Source organism: Notolepis coatsorum (genome assembly GCF_963971535.1).
Source record: "Notolepis coatsorum genome assembly, chromosome: 1".
Classification (NCBI taxonomy): Eukaryota; Metazoa; Chordata; class Actinopteri; order Aulopiformes; family Paralepididae; genus Notolepis; species Notolepis coatsorum.
The window spans coordinates 72,352,151-72,371,580 of NC_140165.1; the positions used below are offsets into that span (position 1 = coordinate 72,352,151).

General features: G+C 48.3%; 1 protein-coding gene across 4 annotated transcripts in view; it reads right to left on the bottom strand.

The window, feature by feature from the left end:
- The window catches only part of LOC311237467 (protein O-mannosyl-transferase TMTC2-like), a gene marked incomplete at its 5' end in the record, with an annotated part of 255,518 nt that overhangs the window by 185,421 nt on the left and 50,667 nt on the right, over nt 1-19,430 (bottom strand). For all 4 annotated transcript variants that reach the window (XM_084325361.1, XM_084325358.1, XM_084325360.1 and 1 more), the window contains one exon: nt 5,512-6,121. In XM_084325361.1, coding sequence (XP_084181487.1) covers nt 5,512-6,121 — 610 coding nt within the window. The remainder of the gene's footprint in view (nt 1-5,511; nt 6,122-19,430) is intronic.

Sequence of the window (19,430 nt, forward strand, 5' to 3'; positions counted from 1 at the left end):
CGTGTGGGAGTAAGGCCAAGTTCGCCTACCATCGGTATTGAGACATCGTGTATATTAATATTTGAATAGTCATATTTGGCACTATATCGTCGAGTTGGACGTAGTCTATTAAGCTAATAATAGTCTGTTAATATATAGTGCTTCGTGCGGTGAGAATACTACCGTAGTCAGTACCCCATCGTTTCGGGCAGAGAACTGGCTGCTTACCCAGGGTGGTTGACCCTATGTGAAGCTGCACCCGAGGAGCCCCAGAGCCGACGAGCGAGTGGACCTGTATACCGGATTATTCTACCGACGACAGCCCGCCTTCCCAGGCACGGATTATGCTTTGGATACTTTGATTATTCTATGGATAAAGACCCCCGACACTACAGTGTGTTGGAACCCCCCCCCTGGAGAGGACACAAGGTGAGGAGACGCTCTGCAAGACGAGGTCTCTCCACATCTCTCCCCCGTGGACCGGAGAGAGCCGGCCCACAAAGAGTCCACCTGCTTTCATCTGTGGTCCAAGGATCGCCGGCGCATTGAACGGCACTACAGTGGGTTCTCCTGGGATACCCTTGGCCGGACGAGGCAGCTGGATTCTACCCCCCCCCCCCCTCCTACTCCTGTCGGCTTACAATCGACCGGATTAACCCCCTCTAGTGTATCCAGCCTATAATCATTAAAGTATCATTGCTGTTATTCCTTAACTATTCCAGGTCGTATATTTACCACCTGCGCCTTCAGAGATTGGACATTATCTATTGATATACCGACGAATACTCCTTGCCATAAAAGTGCATACTATTTCAATTCATAAATGTAATTAAGTGATTAAGTGTTTAGTCTACACACCATCGCTGTGTAGGCAATAAAGACTTGTTTCTAATTCGTACATTTGTGTTGGATCCGTTTCATCTACGTGAGAGTGTTCATGATAATATATTTATGCTGTGTACTGGGTGGCCGAATATTAAGTACAAAGGTAGTGGTAGTAAGTATCATATCTAGTAATACAGTCAGGGAATTGTACCCCTCAGTTACACTAATCTTTATCTGCAACTGTGAAGAAAAACCCCATTGGTTTAAACAATGAAAAAAAATATTTTAAATTCTAATGTTGATTTAGAATTTGAATGCCAACGTAACGAACGAAGGTTCGAACGTTTGGGCTCAGCCCTAACACACACACAAACACACACAGACACACGCAAACACACACATTTTAACACTTAAGGGACACATAGCACCTCCTTCTCCACGCAGCTAAGCTGCCAATAATAGCTGAGACAGAGCAATATTTGGCAATTTGTTTGGCTTTTCTTTTAGACATTGCAGCAATTCTCAGACCGGTCATGGTGCATTTGTATACATGGCCAAGACTTCCAAACACAAGTACACTATATCTACTGTACACCTGTACCCAAGGTCAGCCATCACACTGAGCAGTGGTTGGTATTTGATATACTTGTCCCGGAAGGCCTGGTCCATGTACAGATCAAAGGTACAGCCTACTTCTATGACCAGCACAAAAACAACGTCCGGTGTATTTGGTATGTTAGCAAAGACATCGTTGGTAAGGCCAAACCACTCTGGTTTCACTCTAGCATGTTTGTACATTGCTGCACTAGATGGTGATATGTTCCGTACCGCATCAGACACAATGTCCGCAATACGGTCATGACGAGCGATGTACAGGTGTTTGTATGCATTACATCCGTTTGTTATGTGTGCAATGGATTCTAGGTGTTGTGAATTCTGATGGTTTAAACAGAATGGACTGTGAGTTTGAGGATACCAGGTGGACAGATTGTATTGAGTGGGTAATACCTGCAGTCTTGCTTTGATGGTACATTTTAAAACATCAACAGCGGCGTTCTTATACACTGAGTGTGAGACCGAGTGGTCAGCAAACTCCAAACAAGCTAGCTTTCCCTGTAGTCTGAGTCCACACCAGTGCTGCCTGATCTCAGACTGCTTCATGCTAAGCACACACACAAACACACACGCAAACACACACACACACACACGCAAACACACACACACATAACTTGTTGTTTTGCGCTTGATTAGAAAACATTTGATTAGAATCCTGCCCTCCATCCAGCAACATGGCCTTGTAAAATGTCTTATTATTGGATAATAAACAGTACCCTTGTGCTTATTGAGCAAGGATAGTCTGGCCTCATGTGTGCGTGCGCGTGTGTGTGTGTGTGTGTGTGTGTGTGTGTGTGTGTGTGTGTGTGTGCGTGCGTGCGTGCGTGCGTGCGTTAGGGTAACTTCAATGCCGGGAGCAGGAGATGATATTATATAATAGAACAGGAAATGTGTCATTGTTTTTTCTGCTTTGACAACACATACCTTTTGACACCTTGAACTAAACAATAAACGTACACCGAAAATAGCTTTTCCTATCCGCCTTCTCTCTGAAACACACACGTCATACGAGAAAGATCCGTATCTGGGTCTGTTAGTGTTTCTGAGTATATTCACTGCAGTGGCAGCAACTGGATTCCTTCCTCCTCTGTATATATGTTCTTCCATTGGATGCACTCCCCTGCATCCCCCAGTCACCAGTTTTCCAAATTACACTCTTCATGAAAAGCAAACAACGTCCACAGACTCCACACGCAACTGATGCACACGAGTGAATCAAAGTAAATACACAACGGCACACAATAACATCCTTACACAGCAGAACCATTAACTGGCTGAAGTTTCCCTCTGAGACGGAGTGGGAGGGATGGACACACACATACACAAAGAAGACACACAGCAGCGTGAGTAGGGATGGACACACTAGTGATGTGCATCTCCATCACTGAGGCCGATGCGATGCGCATCTCGATACGGTGCCGGCGATACGATACATAACGATACATTTGAAGCACCGGGCGATGCGATGCGATACGATTCACCCCCTGTTGAGATACAACACGATTCGATACGATTTTATTCAACATAATGCGATTCGGGGCGATACGATGCGATTCAACACGATGCAAAATAATGATACAATTTTATGGTATGACAGAGGATTTGGTTGTATTCCTTATATGCAGCTTATATTATTATTAAAAATAAAATAATCTACTGTAAGACAATTTATATAAAAACTCTTGGGTGCCTAAGAAGACTTTTGCATAGTACTGTGTTTTCTATCCACTTTAGCTAAAAACACACACACACACAATGTATATACACACTACTGTGAGACAATAATAATCACACACAAAGGGATAGCAGACTTAATGATTTTATAATATTTCAGATAATGAAATAAAATGTTTATCATCAACTATCCAATTAGTATTTATATTGTAACGTTTGGCCACTTTAAATCATTGAACAGAGAGAGAGAGAGAGAGAGAGAGAGAGAGAGCGTGTTTGAGCGTTCTGATGCTCCGTAGCTGACCACACCAGGATTGCATTTTGTCAACACAGTTGGAACCTGGAGGAAGCGATATAAGGAAACAAATTGCCAATAAATGTGAAGTTATCTTTGAACCTGTTGTCAAGCGTCTTCAATATACCCCCCCCCCCCGCCTCCTCACTAATGGAACTGGTGTTGCAGAGTCACGTTAGTTAGTTAGACAGTTAGACACTGTAGTTTAGCGTAAGCTGAACGGCTAACTGGCGTTAGCCAGAGGCTACTAGCGGAGTTGATCAATTCTATTCATGTCTCCTCCTCGACTTCCACTGTTTGTTGTTGATAACTGTGACGCGGCTCTCGCCTTCTGTAGTAGCGAAGCAATAGTATCTGCTGTGTGCAGTCACAGTGCACTGCTGACAGAAGTGGATGAGAGGAAATTATATGAATGCATCGGTTTTGACCGATGCAAAGACGCTACAACAAGATGCATCGCGAGTTCCGCCTAAATTGTAGCGGATGCGGACTTATTCCACCGGTGCACTCGCATCGTGAACGTTTATGCCGGCGCACCGATGCAAATCGATGAATCGTCACATCACTAGGACACACGTGTACGTACACAAAGACACACAGCAACATGAGTAGGGATGGACACACACACACACCCAAAGACACACAGCAACGTGAGTAGGGATGGACACACACATACACAAAGACACACAGCAACGTGAGTAGGGATGGACACACACACACACAAAGACACACAGCAACGTGAGTAGGGATGGACACACACACACACAAAGACACACAGCAGCGTGAGTAGGGATGGACACACACGTACACAAAGACACACAGCGACGTGAGGAGGGATGGACACACACGTACACAAAGACACACAGCAGTGTGAGGAGGGATGGACACACACATACACACACATCAGTGTGAGTAGGGATGGACACACACGTACACAAAGACACACAGCAGTGTGAGGAGGGATGGACACACACGTACACAAAGACACACAGCAGTGTGAGGAGGGATGGACACACACGTACACAAAGACACACAGCAGCGTGAGTAGGGATGTACACACACGTACACAAAGACACACAGTGACGTGAGGAGGGATGGACACACACATACACACAAAGACACACAGCGACGTGAGGAGGGATGGACACACACGTACACAAAGACACACAGCAGTGTGAGGAGGGATGGACACACGTACACAAAGACACACAGCAGCGTGAGTAGGGATGGACACACACGTACACAAAGACACACATCAGCATGAGGAGGGATGGACACACACGCACACAAAGACACACAGCAACGTGAGGAGGGATGGACACACACGTACACAAAGACACACAGCGACGTGAGGAGGGATGGACACACACGCACACAAAGACACACAGCGACGTGAGGAGGGATGGACACACACGTACACAAAGACACACATCAGCATGAGGAGGGATGGACACACACGTACACAAAGACACACATCAGCATGAGGAGGGATGGACACACACGTACACAAAGACACACAGCGACGTGAGGAGGGATGGACACACACACACACAAAGACACACAGCGACGTGAGGAGGGATGTACACACACGTACACAAAGACACACAGCGACGTGAGGAGGGATGGGTACGGAATCAGGTACTTTTAAGGATATCGACCGAATGCCATCGGTACTACCGAGTACCGATTCACGTGAGATCCACCGGTGCCACATTTAGAATTTTTTGTATAAAAATGTAAACTCTAAACAAAACCTATGAAGTGTGCCGCACGTTCACGCGCACAATACAGGTCTTCCCTAGGATCTGACTTGATTCAACAACAAAGCAGTCGGGGCGATGACAAGCCGAAAACGGTGTTTACACTTTACAAAGCTAGATGCAGACAACGCTCGCTGCAATATTATATATATATTAACAAATTGTTCTAAATAAATAATAATGATAATAAATTATTAGAAGTTTTTGAAATTTGTACAACTGAGGTAGGTAGATTACATTTTTTGAGACTAAAGTACAGAAAAAGGTACTGTTTGGTACCAGTATCGGTCAAATGTGAACGGTACCCAACCCTAAACGTGAGCCATGTAGACACGTTGCGCCCCGGAGACACGCAGTACCCACCTTCCCCAGCAGGAGGAGCAGCGCCTGGCGCAGCCGCAGCCTCTGGAACACGAAGAGGTCGTAGGTCGCGGACACGGCGAGCACCGTCACGCCCTGCTCCTTCCACAGCATGCTGGCCGCCGCGCACCACAGGCTGCCCAGCATCCACACCCAGGGCCGGGCCGCCACGCCACCGGGACCCCCGGTCCGGAAGGCCTCGCGGGGGGTGTGGCCACGAAGTCCACAGTGTTTGGCGTAACAGAAAAGAGAGAGCAGGAAGAAGAGTCCGGCGCCCACGTCCGCCCGGCCCACCGCCCCGGCCACGGCCTCGGTGTGCACCGGGTGGGAGGCGAAGAGCAGGCCGGCCAGCAGGCTCCAGGGGCCCAGCACGGAGCCGCAGAGGGCGGTGAAGAGGGCCGTGACGGAGCCGTGGAGCCCCACGTTCACCAGGTGGTAGCCCCAGGGGCGCAGGGCGTGCAGGGCGTGGTTGAGCCGGAAGGAGAGGGTGCAGAGCGGCCGGAAGGACTTGTGGCTGCCGCTGTGAGTGAGCAGGGTGCCCCAGAAGTCATCGTACAGGATGTTGGTCCAGGGCGTCTCGGGCAGGAGGTCCTGGTTGGTCCTGATGGCCCGGCTGGGGGAGAGAGGAGACAGACATCAGCTACTGACAATTAAGGCTGTGTCCCCAAAGCCTGTTTTTGAGATTCGAACTTCGTCAGGGTTTTTCTAATGAACGTTCGAACCTTTTTTTTTTAAAGCCCCACCCCAACTAAATCAACTTTCTAATGAATATAACTCATTAGTTTCTTTTAATACTATAATATTAGTGTAGCCTAATCTTTGTCTGCAACTGTGAAGAAAAACCCCATTGGTTTAAACAGAATGAATACAATTAAAAAAAAAAATTAAATAAAAAATGTATTAAAAATAAATTTTTCAAATGTTGATTTAGAATTCGAATGCCAACGTAACGAACAAAAGTTCGAAGGTTCGAACGTTTGGGCTCAGCCCTACTGACAACCAGAGAGAGGGAACAGACATCAGCTACTAGTAGGGCTGTCTTAAATACTTCGAAGCTTCATTCGATGGGCATGGGATTCGAATATGAAAATTAAATTTGAATATATTTAAAAAAGAAAAAATTTTGGTGTGCAAAATCAATTCTGCCTCTCTTTGTTAACTACAACAAGCAATGCTGCTTGTTATTTAAGATGAGTTCTGTTTGTTATTTAAGATGAGGTCGGACTCGGCACTGACAGATTTGTGTTCATTGTGCTGCTTTTATAAAGCCTCAAATGACGGCTTACAATATTTCATGAAAGCAAAGTGTTTAGTTTGTCTAAGATTTTAAAGGGTTTACACTTTACAGCACTGACAAAGTTGAAAAAAGTGCTGTACAAGTCCCACAACATAACAAAAATATATATATATTATATTAAATAAATAAAATGTATCTCGAAGCTTCGAATTAAAATCTAATCTCGGCCCCGAAGCTTCGAATTCCAAAAATAAAAATTGAAGGTCGGCCTTAGCTACTAGCAACCAGAATTAACTGACTAATCACTCTCTACCACGACCTGTAGGGGGCAGCACACACCACTACCTGTAGGAGCACACCACTACCTGTAGGGGGCAGCACACAACACTACCTGTAGGAACACACCACTACCTGTAGGGGGCAGAACACACCACTACCTGTAGGAACACACCACTACCTGTAGGGGGCAGAACTACTGTGAGGAACCAGTATGGTGATTGCGTTCACGTCAATTCTACAGACAACCTCGGATTTAAATAATTATAATAATAATAATAAATACGACAATTATTTGTATAATTAACAATTATGTTTTACATAGTATAGTTGTAACTGAGGGGTACAATTCCCTGACTGTATTGATAAGTATGGTATTATTAAACCACTACCTCTTGTACTTTAACTTCTGGCCATCCAGTACATGATATAGATATGATGAACACTTTCCCACCTGATGAAACGAAGTCCACACAAATGTACAAATCGAATATTTTATATAGCAAAGGGTATATACAACGTTCACTTGATGACACTTATGATTTGAAATGCACTTGTATGGCAAATGAGTATTCGTAGGTAAATCAACATTGAATGTCCAATCTCTGGTTACGCAGGGAGTAAATATACAACCTGGTTCTTTAGGGAACTATAGCGATGGTACTTAAATGATTATAGCTGGATACACTAAGGGGGGGGGGGGGGGGTCCCGCTGGTTGTAAGACAGTAGGAGGGGGGGTTAGAAGAGCCGCTGGCGGTATCCCATCTGGCCGACGATTTCTTGGGAGAATTCAGAGTCCTGAACACGATGCCCACAGAACCTCGGTCCGCAGATGAATACAGCTGGACCCTCTGGTGGACGGTAGCTGCCGGTCCACAACGGAGAGACGTGAGGCGACCTCACTGGTGTAGAGCGCCGTCTCACCTGGACTCCTCTCCGGGGGGTAGTTCCAACACTCAGCAGTGTTGGCCGTTATCCATGGAATAATCAAAGCACCCAAAGCATGTAGATAATCCAAGCCGTGGAAGGCTCGCCGTCGTCCGGGTAAAGTAATCCAATGTACAGGTCCGCTCGTCCTGGCCCGGAGCTCCTCGGATGCAAGCACCACTAGTGGTCTGCCCAGCCTGGTTAAGACTCCAGATAACGTCAGGAACGATGGGGGTACTGATAACTTTATAACTCTAACCGAACGATGCACCATACATAATAGACTATTATTAGCTTAATAGAAATACGTCCAACTCGACGGTATAGTGCCAAACTATGACAATTCAACTATTAATCCACACGATATCTCAATGCCTATTCTGAGGCCAAGTAGGCCTTACTGCACCACACGTGCGTCGTGGGTGAGGCTTCGCGTCTGTTACTCGGTTGGAGGGTAAAGAACTAATGGACTAAAAGAAAGTTCTACTTTACTTGCGCCATATATATATGCGCTGTGAACAAATAGTACCATTCGTATTTCGCCAGACGTATTCCTACGCGGAACCGGGCTTGCCACGACATGTTGGGCGGCACGATTGAACTTGAACCTAGGGGTATGGCTGCTGGCGCCAGGTTCTCGTCCAATGGTAGAATGAAACTATTATGGGCTGTTTAGTAGACTAAAGGGATATTCAGTGCATATTGTACAAGGAATATACAGGGGATATCAAACGATATACAAATACTATTAAATATATATATATAAATAAATATATATATTCGGTTTAATCTGATCCTTCACAACAGCCGCCCCCTAATTAGTCCCACCTAATTAGCTAAGCAGAGACAGATTAACCGCACTGTCTACCACTCAAGGTCCGCTGTAAGGGTCAGTCAACTCACAAAGTCATGGGGTCATGGTCATCATCGATAGTATCTGGGAGTCGGGGCAGTTCTATTAGCCTCGCCACGGGTCGTGTGTAAGTTCGCCCTTGGACGAGCACTTCAGCTGCTCGGACCTTGCCGTCGGCACCGGTGATCACTTTGCTTACGCGGCCAGCCGGCCACATAGCTCTGGGTAGTGACTGGTCGATAATCATGACGACTGTTCCTTCTGTCAAATTGTCTCTCTTTTACCCACTTCTGGCGGGTCTGTAGAGACGGTAGGTAGTGGAGTAGGAAGCTGCTCCAAAACTTGTCAGCTAGTACTTGACTGTACCTCCACATTCTTCGGCCGTTCGCTTCTTCAGGCCTGTACATTGTCTGGGGTAGCGCGGGGTCCAGCCGCCCCATTAAGAGTGTGTTGGGGATGACTGGGTCGACATCTGCTACATCACTTGAGACGTAACCGAGGGGTTTTGAGTTCAATACTCCCTCGATCTCCGTGAGGACTGTCATTAGGACTTCCTCCGCCACAGTCTGGGCCCCAAGCACGGCGTACAGGGCTGTCTTTATAGAACGTACTTCTCGTTCCCAGGTTCCACCGAAGTGGGGTGCGTTCGGGGGATTAAACTGGAAGTCAATCTGGGATGGAGCTAGGTGGGTCTTAAGTTCTGGGCCCATAGCTTGGAAGCTCTCTCTCAGCTCTCTTTCTCCGCCTTTGAAGTTTGTCCCGTGATCAGACAACAATGTAGACGGTTTTCCTTTCCGTGATGTGAATCTTCGGAAGGCCATAAGGAATGAGTCTGTGCTCATGGTCGGAAGGAGCTCGATATGGATCGCTCTGGTGGTCATGCATTTGAATACAATACCCCACCGCTTCTCGGTTCCTCTTCCTCTCTTTATATACAACGGGCCAAAACAGTCCATGCCTGTGGAGTGGAATGGCTTGTCGCCGAGTCGGAGGCGACAGGGGGGTAAGTCAGCCATCCGTGGTATGCTGGGCTGCGCGCGCCACTTTCGGCAGTCTAGACAGGTTCGCTGGAAGCGTCGCACCGCTTCTTTTCCTTGAAGTATCCAATAGCGACGTCTGATCTCCGCGAAGACTCTCTCTGCTCCTGCGTGGTGTACATCCTCGTCGTACTTCTTTATGATCAGCTCTGTGACCTTGTGTCGGCTGTTCAAGACTATCGGGTACTTAATGTCATCCGGTAGATCGGGGGCTCTCCGCAGGCGACCACCCACTCTGATGAGATTATGGGCGTCACTCTCGGGTGCCAGGTGGAGCAGTCTGCTGTCTGATGGGACGGGCTTTCCTCCCTGTAGACAGTCTAGCTCATCGGGGAACGAGTCTCTCTGGGCTCGTTGTAGTAGAAGAAGTTCTGCTTCTCCGTAGTCAGCTGCTGAAATGTCAGTGGTGGACTGAATCTCTGGGTGGTGCCACAGGAATGTCTTTTGCTGCGCACTCTCTAGGGTAATGCAGTCATCTATGTTGGGGTCTGTGGAGGCGACTGTGCTCAGTCCACAGAACATAGGTTTCTTGTTCTCAGCCTCCTCGTTACTTGCTTCCCGTGGGGTGGGCGTAGGCCACTCTTCTTCCGGGAGCTTGAGGAATTCTGGTCCGTCACTGTAGATGTTGCGACGGGTGATGTCATCCAGGGACATTCCCCGGGTGATGACGTCAGCTGGGTTGTGTTTGGTGTCCACATACCGCCAGCTCGCTGCTTCTGTTAACTCTTGAATCTCGGTGACTCTGACTCCCACGAAGACTTTGTATCTGCATGAATCAGACTTGATCCATGTGAGTACTGTCGTGGAATCTGACCACAAGATTGTTCTGTGCACCGGAATGGTGAGTTCACGTTGGATTAACGTGGCTAGATGCGCTCCTGCTAGGGCTGCGCAGAGTTCTAGACGCGGGATAGATTGTTGCTTTGGTGGGGCTATTCTTGAGCGAGCCAGGATGAAAGCAGTGTGTATCTTTCCTTCCTTCTCTTGGGCACGCAAGTAGGCCACCGATCCATAGGCTACTTCGGAGGCGTCGCTGAAGACGTGTAGATCAATCTTGCATGTCTCTGGCCTCACTGTGGATGGGAAGTAGCTGCGGCGTATATTGACGCCTGGGAGTGAGCGGAGTTCCGTCTCCCACTCTCTCCATGTTGAGGCAAGGTGTGCGGGTATTGGGTCGTCCCAGCCCTGGTCCTTGTCCCATAGTGCTCGTACAATCATCTTTGCCCTGGTGGTGTAAGGTAGAATACATCCCAACGGGTCATATTGTCTGGCGAGTGTTCTGTACACACTCCGTCTGGTGGTCGGTGTCGCCGTCGACCTTCCCTGCTCTGGAGTCAGGGGTTTGTGTCTATAGTGGAGCGAGTCTGTTTTGAAGCGCCAGACTAGTCCTAGTGTCATTTCTTGGGCTTCTCCTGGGATGGTCGCCATCCAGGTCTCGCTGCTGGCAGCCTTGTCCGCGGGGGAGAGGCTGCGCAATACGTGCGGGTCACTGCTGGCCCACTGCCTGAGATCAAAGCCGCCTTTGATCAGGGAGGCGCGTAGCTTGATTAGGAGAGCCTCGGCTTCTTCTTGAGTCGAAACGCTTTGTAAACAGTTGTCCACGTAGAAACTGTTCTTCACACTGTGTCGGACCTCTTCATCTGCTGCTGGGTCCTCTGCGACGTGTTTCTGTAGTGCAAATGTAGCACAGCACGGGCTGCATGTGGTTCCGAAGGGGAGTACTTCCCACTGGTAGATGGCTGGGTTCTCATCTCCGATCCTCTCTCTCCATAGGAACCGCAGCAGGGGCTTGTCCTCCTCCACTAGTCTCACCTGCAGGAACATCCCTTTGATATCCCCGCTGATAGCCACCTTGTCCTGGCGGAAGCGCAGTAGCACGCCTAGTAGGGAGGGGCCGAGTGTGGGGCCGGGCAAGAGCTCTTTATTCAGATTTTGGGATCCGATCTGGTAGCTGCAGTTAAACACAATGCGATCCTTGCCGTTGTGGTGGACCTTGTGATGCGGCACGTACCATGATTCGGTCGTCTGATCGGCCTCTTTAATGTCAATCTTTGTCACGTGTCCCGCTGTGATTAGCTTCTCAATCTCAGCGCGGTACACACCCTCTTGAGCGGGGTCTTTGGCTAGGCGCCGCTCTGTGTTCAATAGATAGCGCTCCGTGGCGTCTTTCTTTGCGTGAAAGGTGGGCATTCCCTCTCGCCTCAGGAGTGGAGTTGCGTATCTCATCACTCCGCCGACTGTGACTCTCTTTGTCCCTTGCTCGAGTAGGTTGATGGCGTAAATGTCTTCTTTAGAACGAATATCTTTCTTTTCGTTCTTAAAGGGCATTGTCTCTAGTGTCCATAGCCTCTCGACATGCTGCAGGAGAGTGGTGTCTTCTTCTGTCGTTCTGGAGTGGAGGCAGCTAGTGGCTGCTGTTCGGTTGAGAGATTTAGCGAGGGGGCCTTGTAGTGTCCACCCTAGGCGGGTCTCGACTGCTGCAGGACAGCCTCGGGGTCCTGTATGGACCCGGTCAATCGGGACTATGAGTTCTGCATGGTCGGAGCCTATCAGCAGGGTCGGGGTAGCGCCGTCTATGAGCGGGATAGGTAGTTGACGCAGGTGCACATATTTATCCATCAACTTGGCGATGGGGTAGGTGTACTGCGATAGTCCTATTTCTTGGCTGGTGAAAGCATTTGTAATCCTATACCGTCGCTCAGGCTGCCCGTTTGCTGCGATAGTGAAGGAGACATGCTCGCCCTTTATAGTCTTTAAATCTCTTCTTATTGTCCGAATCGTCATTTGTTTCCCGCTCCCCCGCAGTCCCAGCTGGGCCGCAGCGGACGCGAGCAGAAGGGTCTTCTCTGACCCGTCATCAAGGACGGCGTAAGTGTCCATGACTTTATCTTGGTAGCTCAATGTCACATGGACTACCTTTAAGAGCACTTGGGCGCCGCTGCTGCTGGCGGGGTCAATGTACATGACACTTGCCTTGGTAACGCTCGATGGTGCAGGTGAAGGCCGTCTTCTGTTACTGTCGTGTAGTATATCTAGATGGGCTCCGTCGCACCGACTGCACCTTTTCTTTAGGCGGCATTCGGCTGCCATGTGGCTGCGCGCACATCGGTAACAGCGCCTGTTGGACTTTATCCATTGACTGACTTCTTCTGCATTCATCTTTGTGAACAGGTCACATTGTGACAGCCAGTGTTCTTTCTCACAGTAGGGGCACACCATCTTCCACTTCTCTTTTCTCGAGGGGGTACTGTGGCTCTTACTGCTCGGTACTGACTCTGATTGGTGCATGACAGTCACCGATCTTCTTCCATCATTTATTCTCCTGGGTCCCTCTCTGGAGCTTGGCGTGCTCCGCCCGAACGTATCCAGTCGTAAGCTGCTGACTTCTCTCGCCAGGAAGTCGGCTAGATCAAGGAGGGATGGTTCAGGGCCGTTAGGATCCCGGTAGTCCCTCTGCCGCCTAAAACGCTCTTGTCTTGCGGGTGGCAGCTTCTCCAAAATCCTCTCGACGTTAGAGTTGGCGTATAGCTCATGCATGCCCTTTTCCCGTTGCGCTCCCAGCATCCCTACCAGGGACTGCACTTTGATTGACAGGTCGTCTAATGAGCGATTGTCTGTTGCTGGGGGTAGGCGATCAATATGCCTTATCTCTTGGATTACGTAATCCCATATACGTCCATATCTCTGGTCCAGCGCTGCTAGGGCCGCGGTGTATGGGGTCGTAGAGGTGGCATAGGCTAGCGCTATATTGTGCGCTCGCGGTACTTTCAGGTGCTTCAGTAATATTGCATACTTGTGGCGTTCATCAGCGACATCCACCATCATTGTCTCTAAGCACATCCGGAGCTCCGTGTACTGTGCTCGATTCTCATAGGTGAAGTCTGGAAACGACGGCGTGGCAATGTATGACGCCGTGGATGGCTGATACATCGGCGAGCGTTGGGGGAGAGACCTCCTAGGCGAGTCCCCTCTTGCGCCTCTCTGTGGGCTGGTACCGACAGGGTACCATGGCCCGCTGGTCCAGGTGCTATTCCTCGGGGCTGGTCGTGCGTCGTGCTCACCCGTGAATAGAGTCGGGGGTCTGTAGCGCAGCGCCGCGGGGGTATAGCCTGGGCTGTACTGGACCTCCTGGTCCGGTGGAGTACTGTGCTGTCGTCGGGCTTGGTTCTCCTCCTCTCCCTCTTCTTCCTCTATCAGGTCTTCCAGATCCTGTAGTCGTTTATTTAGCTTCTCCGCAGTGTATGCCGCTCCTTCCTTGTAGCTGGGTCTCGCTTGGACCGGTCTGGGAAGGGGGTCTGCGGGGGGTATAGGCTTGGTCTGTTGGTCAAGTTCAGGGTCGCTTGCTCGATTAGGAGACGCTGCCCTTGACTGTTGTCTCGACGAGTTCCTTGAACCCCTGGCGGAGGGAGAGGGTGTTGCCTTGAGGATCAGCTGCTCCATTAGCTGCGCTTGTAACTTGTCGCGCTCGACTTCACGCTTGGTGAGATCTGCTTCTCTTTGGGCACCGGCAGCGGCGCGCTGGGCGTCGGCCCGGTCTCTTGCCATATTCTCTTCCGTCTGAAGGCGTCTCATCTCCAGGCGTATGCGCTCTTCTTCGCTCCGTTGCTGTGCTTGGAGTCGATCGCGTTCGCCCTGAAGTCCTGGGTGAGCCGCTCCTGGGTGTACTCGTTGGGGAGTCCTGGAGCTCTATTTCCTCGGCGCTCTCCTCCTCTTCTTCCGTGCAGAGTTCTCTCTCTGTAGGGTTGTCTTCCTCCCGGGGCTGGTCGGGGACTACTTCTTCGGTATTGGCGGGGGGTAAAGGCATGTCAGCTCCCTCCTGGTCCCCACGTGAGTTTGGTCAGTTACATTAGAACCTACTAGGGCCTCTGTGGTCGGGGAAACCTGGTCGTTAAGGTCAGACATAATTTTACTTTCTACTTTTACCGCGTTTACCGTTTGTCGAAGGCTAGGTAGTTGACTGACAGCGTAATCCTCTAAGTACTGAGGTGGCTGTCGTCTGCGCTGCGGGCGTTCTACGTTAGGAGGACCATTTCGTGGAGTGTTCATCATAGGCCATTTTTATATTAATAACACTATATTAATATTACACTAGTTACCCTCCGGCTCGAAGGACCAATTGTAACTGAGGGGTACAATTCCCTGACTGTATTGATAAGTATGGTATTATTAAACCACTACCTCTTGTACTTTAACTTCTGGCCATCCAGTACATGATATAGATATGATGAACACTTTCCCACCTGATGAAACGAAGTCCACACAAATGTACAAATCGAATATTTTATATAGCAAAGGGTATATACAACGTTCACTTGATGACACTTATGATTTGAAATGCACTTGTATGGCAAATGAGTATTCGTAGGTAAATCAACATTGAATGTCCAATCTCTGGTTACGCAGGGAGTAAATATACAACCTGGTTCTTTAGGGAACTATAGCGATGGTACTTAAATGATTATAGCTGGATACACTAAGGGGGGGGGGGGGGTCCCGCTGGTTGTAAGACAGTAGGAGGGGGGGTTAGAAGAGCCGCTGGCGGTATCCCATCTGGCCGACGATTTCTTGGGAGAATTCAGAGTCCTGAACACGATGCCCACAGAACCTCGGTCCGCAGATGAATACAGCTGGACCCTCTGGTGGACGGTAGCTGCCGGTCCACAACGGAGAGACGTGAGGCGACCTCACTGGTGTAGAGCGCCGTCTCACCTGGACTCCTCTCCGGGGGGTAGTTCCAACACTCAGCAGTGTTGGCCGTTATCCATGGAATAATCAAAGCACCCAAAGCATGTAGATAATCCAAGCCGTGGAAGGCTCGCCGTCGTCCGGGTAAAGTAATCCAATGTACAGGTCCGCTCGTCCTGGCCCGGAGCTCCTCGGATGCAAGCACCACTAGTGGTCTGCCCAGCCTGGTTAAGACTCCAGATAACGTCAGGAACGATGGGGGTACTGATAACTTTATAACTCTAACCGAACGATGCACCATACATAATAGACTATTATTAGCTTAATAGAAATACGTCCAACTCGACGGTATAGTGCCAAACTATGACAATTCAACTATTAATCCACACGATATCTCAATGCCTATTCTGAGGCCAAGTAGGCCTTACTGCACCACACGTGCGTCGTGGGTGAGGCTTCGCGTCTGTTACTCGGTTGGAGGGTAAAGAACTAATGGACTAAAAGAAAGTTCTACTTTACTTGCGCCATATATATATGCGCTGTGAACAAATAGTACCATTCGTATTTCGCCAGACGTATTCCTACGCGGAACCGGGCTTGCCACGACATGTTGGGCGGCACGATTGAACTTGAACCTAGGGGTATGGCTGCTGGTGCCAGGTTCTCATCCAATGGTAGAATGAAACTATTATGGGCTGTTTAGTAGACTAAAGGGATATTCAGTGCATATTGTACAAGGAATATACAGGGGATATCAAACGATATACAAATACTATTAAATATATATATATAAATAAATATATATATTCGGTTTAATCTGATCCTTCACAACAATAGTCGTGATGTCCGAAAATAAATAAAAGCACTACACAAACATTGCAAATGACAGTGAATAAATAAATAAGAACTAAATGAAACTAAATCACTGAATTAATTGCGCGGATATTGCTATAGTGGAATTGACTAGAGACACATCTACATTCTGCTCTCAGCACATCCCATTCCTTTCATGTAGGCTACATATTTGCCATGTTGTATTAATATTCCATATACCTCTATTTATGGCCAAGGCGTCGTGTGAACTATCCAGAATGCGCCCCATTTCCCAGGATTGTCTTCTGCCATGGGAAAGACTGACGTGTTCCTCAGGCTCTGCGTGGCAGTGAGGAGCCAGACTATTACATCACTCTTTGTCATTTACAAACCGCTTCCTCTTTTGCTCTACTGTACTTCCTGCTCTACTGTACTTCCTGAAAGTGAGTATGTACAGCAGCAGCAGCAGGGCCTGAACATCTGCTTTCATCTTCTGTTCCCGACACATTTCTGCAATGCATTTGAACCCTTTCACTACCACACTACAGACGGTTAACCCTTTCACTACCACACTACAGACGGTTAACCCTTTCACTACCACTACAGAAGGTTAACCTTTTCACTACCACACTACAGAAGGTTAACCCTTTCACTACCACACTACAGACGGTTAACCCTTTCACTACCACACTACAGACGGTTAACCCTTTCACTACCACACTACAGACGGTTAACCTTTCACTACCACACTAGACGGTTAACCCTTTCACTACCACACTACAGACGGTTAACCCTTTCACTACCACACTACAGAAGGTTAACCTTTAACTACCACACTACAGAGGGTTGACCCTTTCACTACCACACTACAGAAGGTTAACCTTTCACTACCACACTACAGAAGGTTAACCTTTCACTACCACACTACAGACGGTTAACCTTTCACTACCACAATACAGAAGGTTAACCTTTCACTACCACACTACAGAAGGTTAACCTTTCACTACCACACTACAGAAGGTTAACCTTTCACTACCACACTACAGAAGGTTAACCTTTCACTACCACACTACAGAAGGTTAACCTTTCACTACCACACTACAGACGGTTAACCTTTCACTACCACACTACAGAAGGTTAACCTTTCACTACCACACTACAGAGGGTTAACCCTTTCACTACCACACTACAGAAGGTTAACCTTTCACTACCACACTACAGAAGGTTAACCTTTCACTACCACACTACAGAAGGTTAACCTTTCACTACCACACTACAGAAGGTTAACCTTTCACTACCACACTACAGAAGGTTAACCTTTCACTACCACACTACAGAAGGTTAACCTTTCACTACCACACTACAGAAGGTTAACCTTTCACTACCACCCTACAGACGGTTAACCCTTTCATTACCACACTACAGAAGGTTAACCTTTCACTACCACACTACAGAAGGTTAACCCTTTCACTACCACACTACAGAAGGTTAACCCTTTCACTACCACACTACAGAAGGTTAACCCTTTCACTACCACACTACATAAGGTTAACCCTTTCACTACCACACTACAGAAGGTTAACCCTTTCACTACCACACTACAGAAGGTTAACCCTTTCACTACTACACTACAGAAGGTTAACCTTTCACTACCACACTACAGAAGGTTAACCTTTCACTACCACACTGACACTACAGAAGGTTAACCTTTCACTACCACACTACAGAAGGTTAACCTTTCACTACCACACTACAGAAGGTTAACCCTTTCACTACCACACTACAGAAGGTTAACCTTTCACTACCACACTACAGAAGGTTAACCTCAACCCTGCTCTCTGTATCACCATGTCATCAACCCTGCTCTCTGTATCACCATGTCATCAACCCTGCTCTCTGTATCACCATGTCATCAACCCTGCTCTCTGTTTCACCATGTCATCAACCCTGCTCTCTGTATCACCATGTCATCAACCCTGCTCTCTGTATCACCATGTCATCAACCCTGCTCTCTGTATCCACCATGTCAGCATCAACCCTGCTCTCTGTATCCACCATGTCAGCATCAACCCTGCTCTCTGTATCACCATGTCATCAACCCTGCTCTCTGTATCACCATGTCATCAACCCTGCTCTCTGTATCACCATGTCATCAAACCTGCTCTCTGTATCACCATGTCATCAACCCTGCTCTCTGTATCACCATGTCATCAACCCTGCTCTCTGTATCACCATGTCATCAACCCTGCTCTCTGTATCACCATGTCATCAACCCTGCTCTCTGTATCACCATGTCATCAACCCTGCTCTCTGTATCACCATGTCATCAACCCTGCTCTCTGTATCCACCATGTCAGCATCAATCTGCTCTCTGTATCCACCATGTCAGCATCAACCCTGCTCTCTGTATCCACCATGTCATCAACCCTGCTCTCTGTATCACCATGTCATCAACCCTGCTCTCTGTATCACCATGTCATCAACCCTGCTCTCTGTATCACCATGTCATCAACCCTGCTCTCTGTATCACCATGTCATCAACCCTGATATCTGTATCACCATGTCATCAACCCTGCTCTCTGTATCACCATGTCATCAACCCTGCTCTCTGTATCCACCATGTCATCAACCCTGCTCTCTATATCCACCATGTCATCAACCCTGCTCTCTGTATCACCATGTCATCAACCCTGCTCTCTGTATCACCATGTCATCAACCCTGCTCTCTGTATCACCATGTCATCAACCCTGCTCTCTGTATCACCATGTCATCAACCCTGCTCTCTGTATCCACCATGTCATCAACCCTGCTCCCTGTATCACCATGTCATCAAACCTGCTCTCTGTATCCACCATGTCATCAACCCTGCTCTCTGTATCACCATGTCATCAACCCTGCTCTCTGTATCACCATGTCATCAACCCTGCTCTCTGTATCACCATGTCATCAACCCTGCTCTCTGTATCACCATGTCATCAACCCTGCTCTCTGTATCACCATGTCATCAACCCTGCTCTCTGTATCCACCATGTCATCAACCCTGCTCTCTGTATCCACCATGTCAGCCTCAATTCCCTTTCAGGCAAATAACT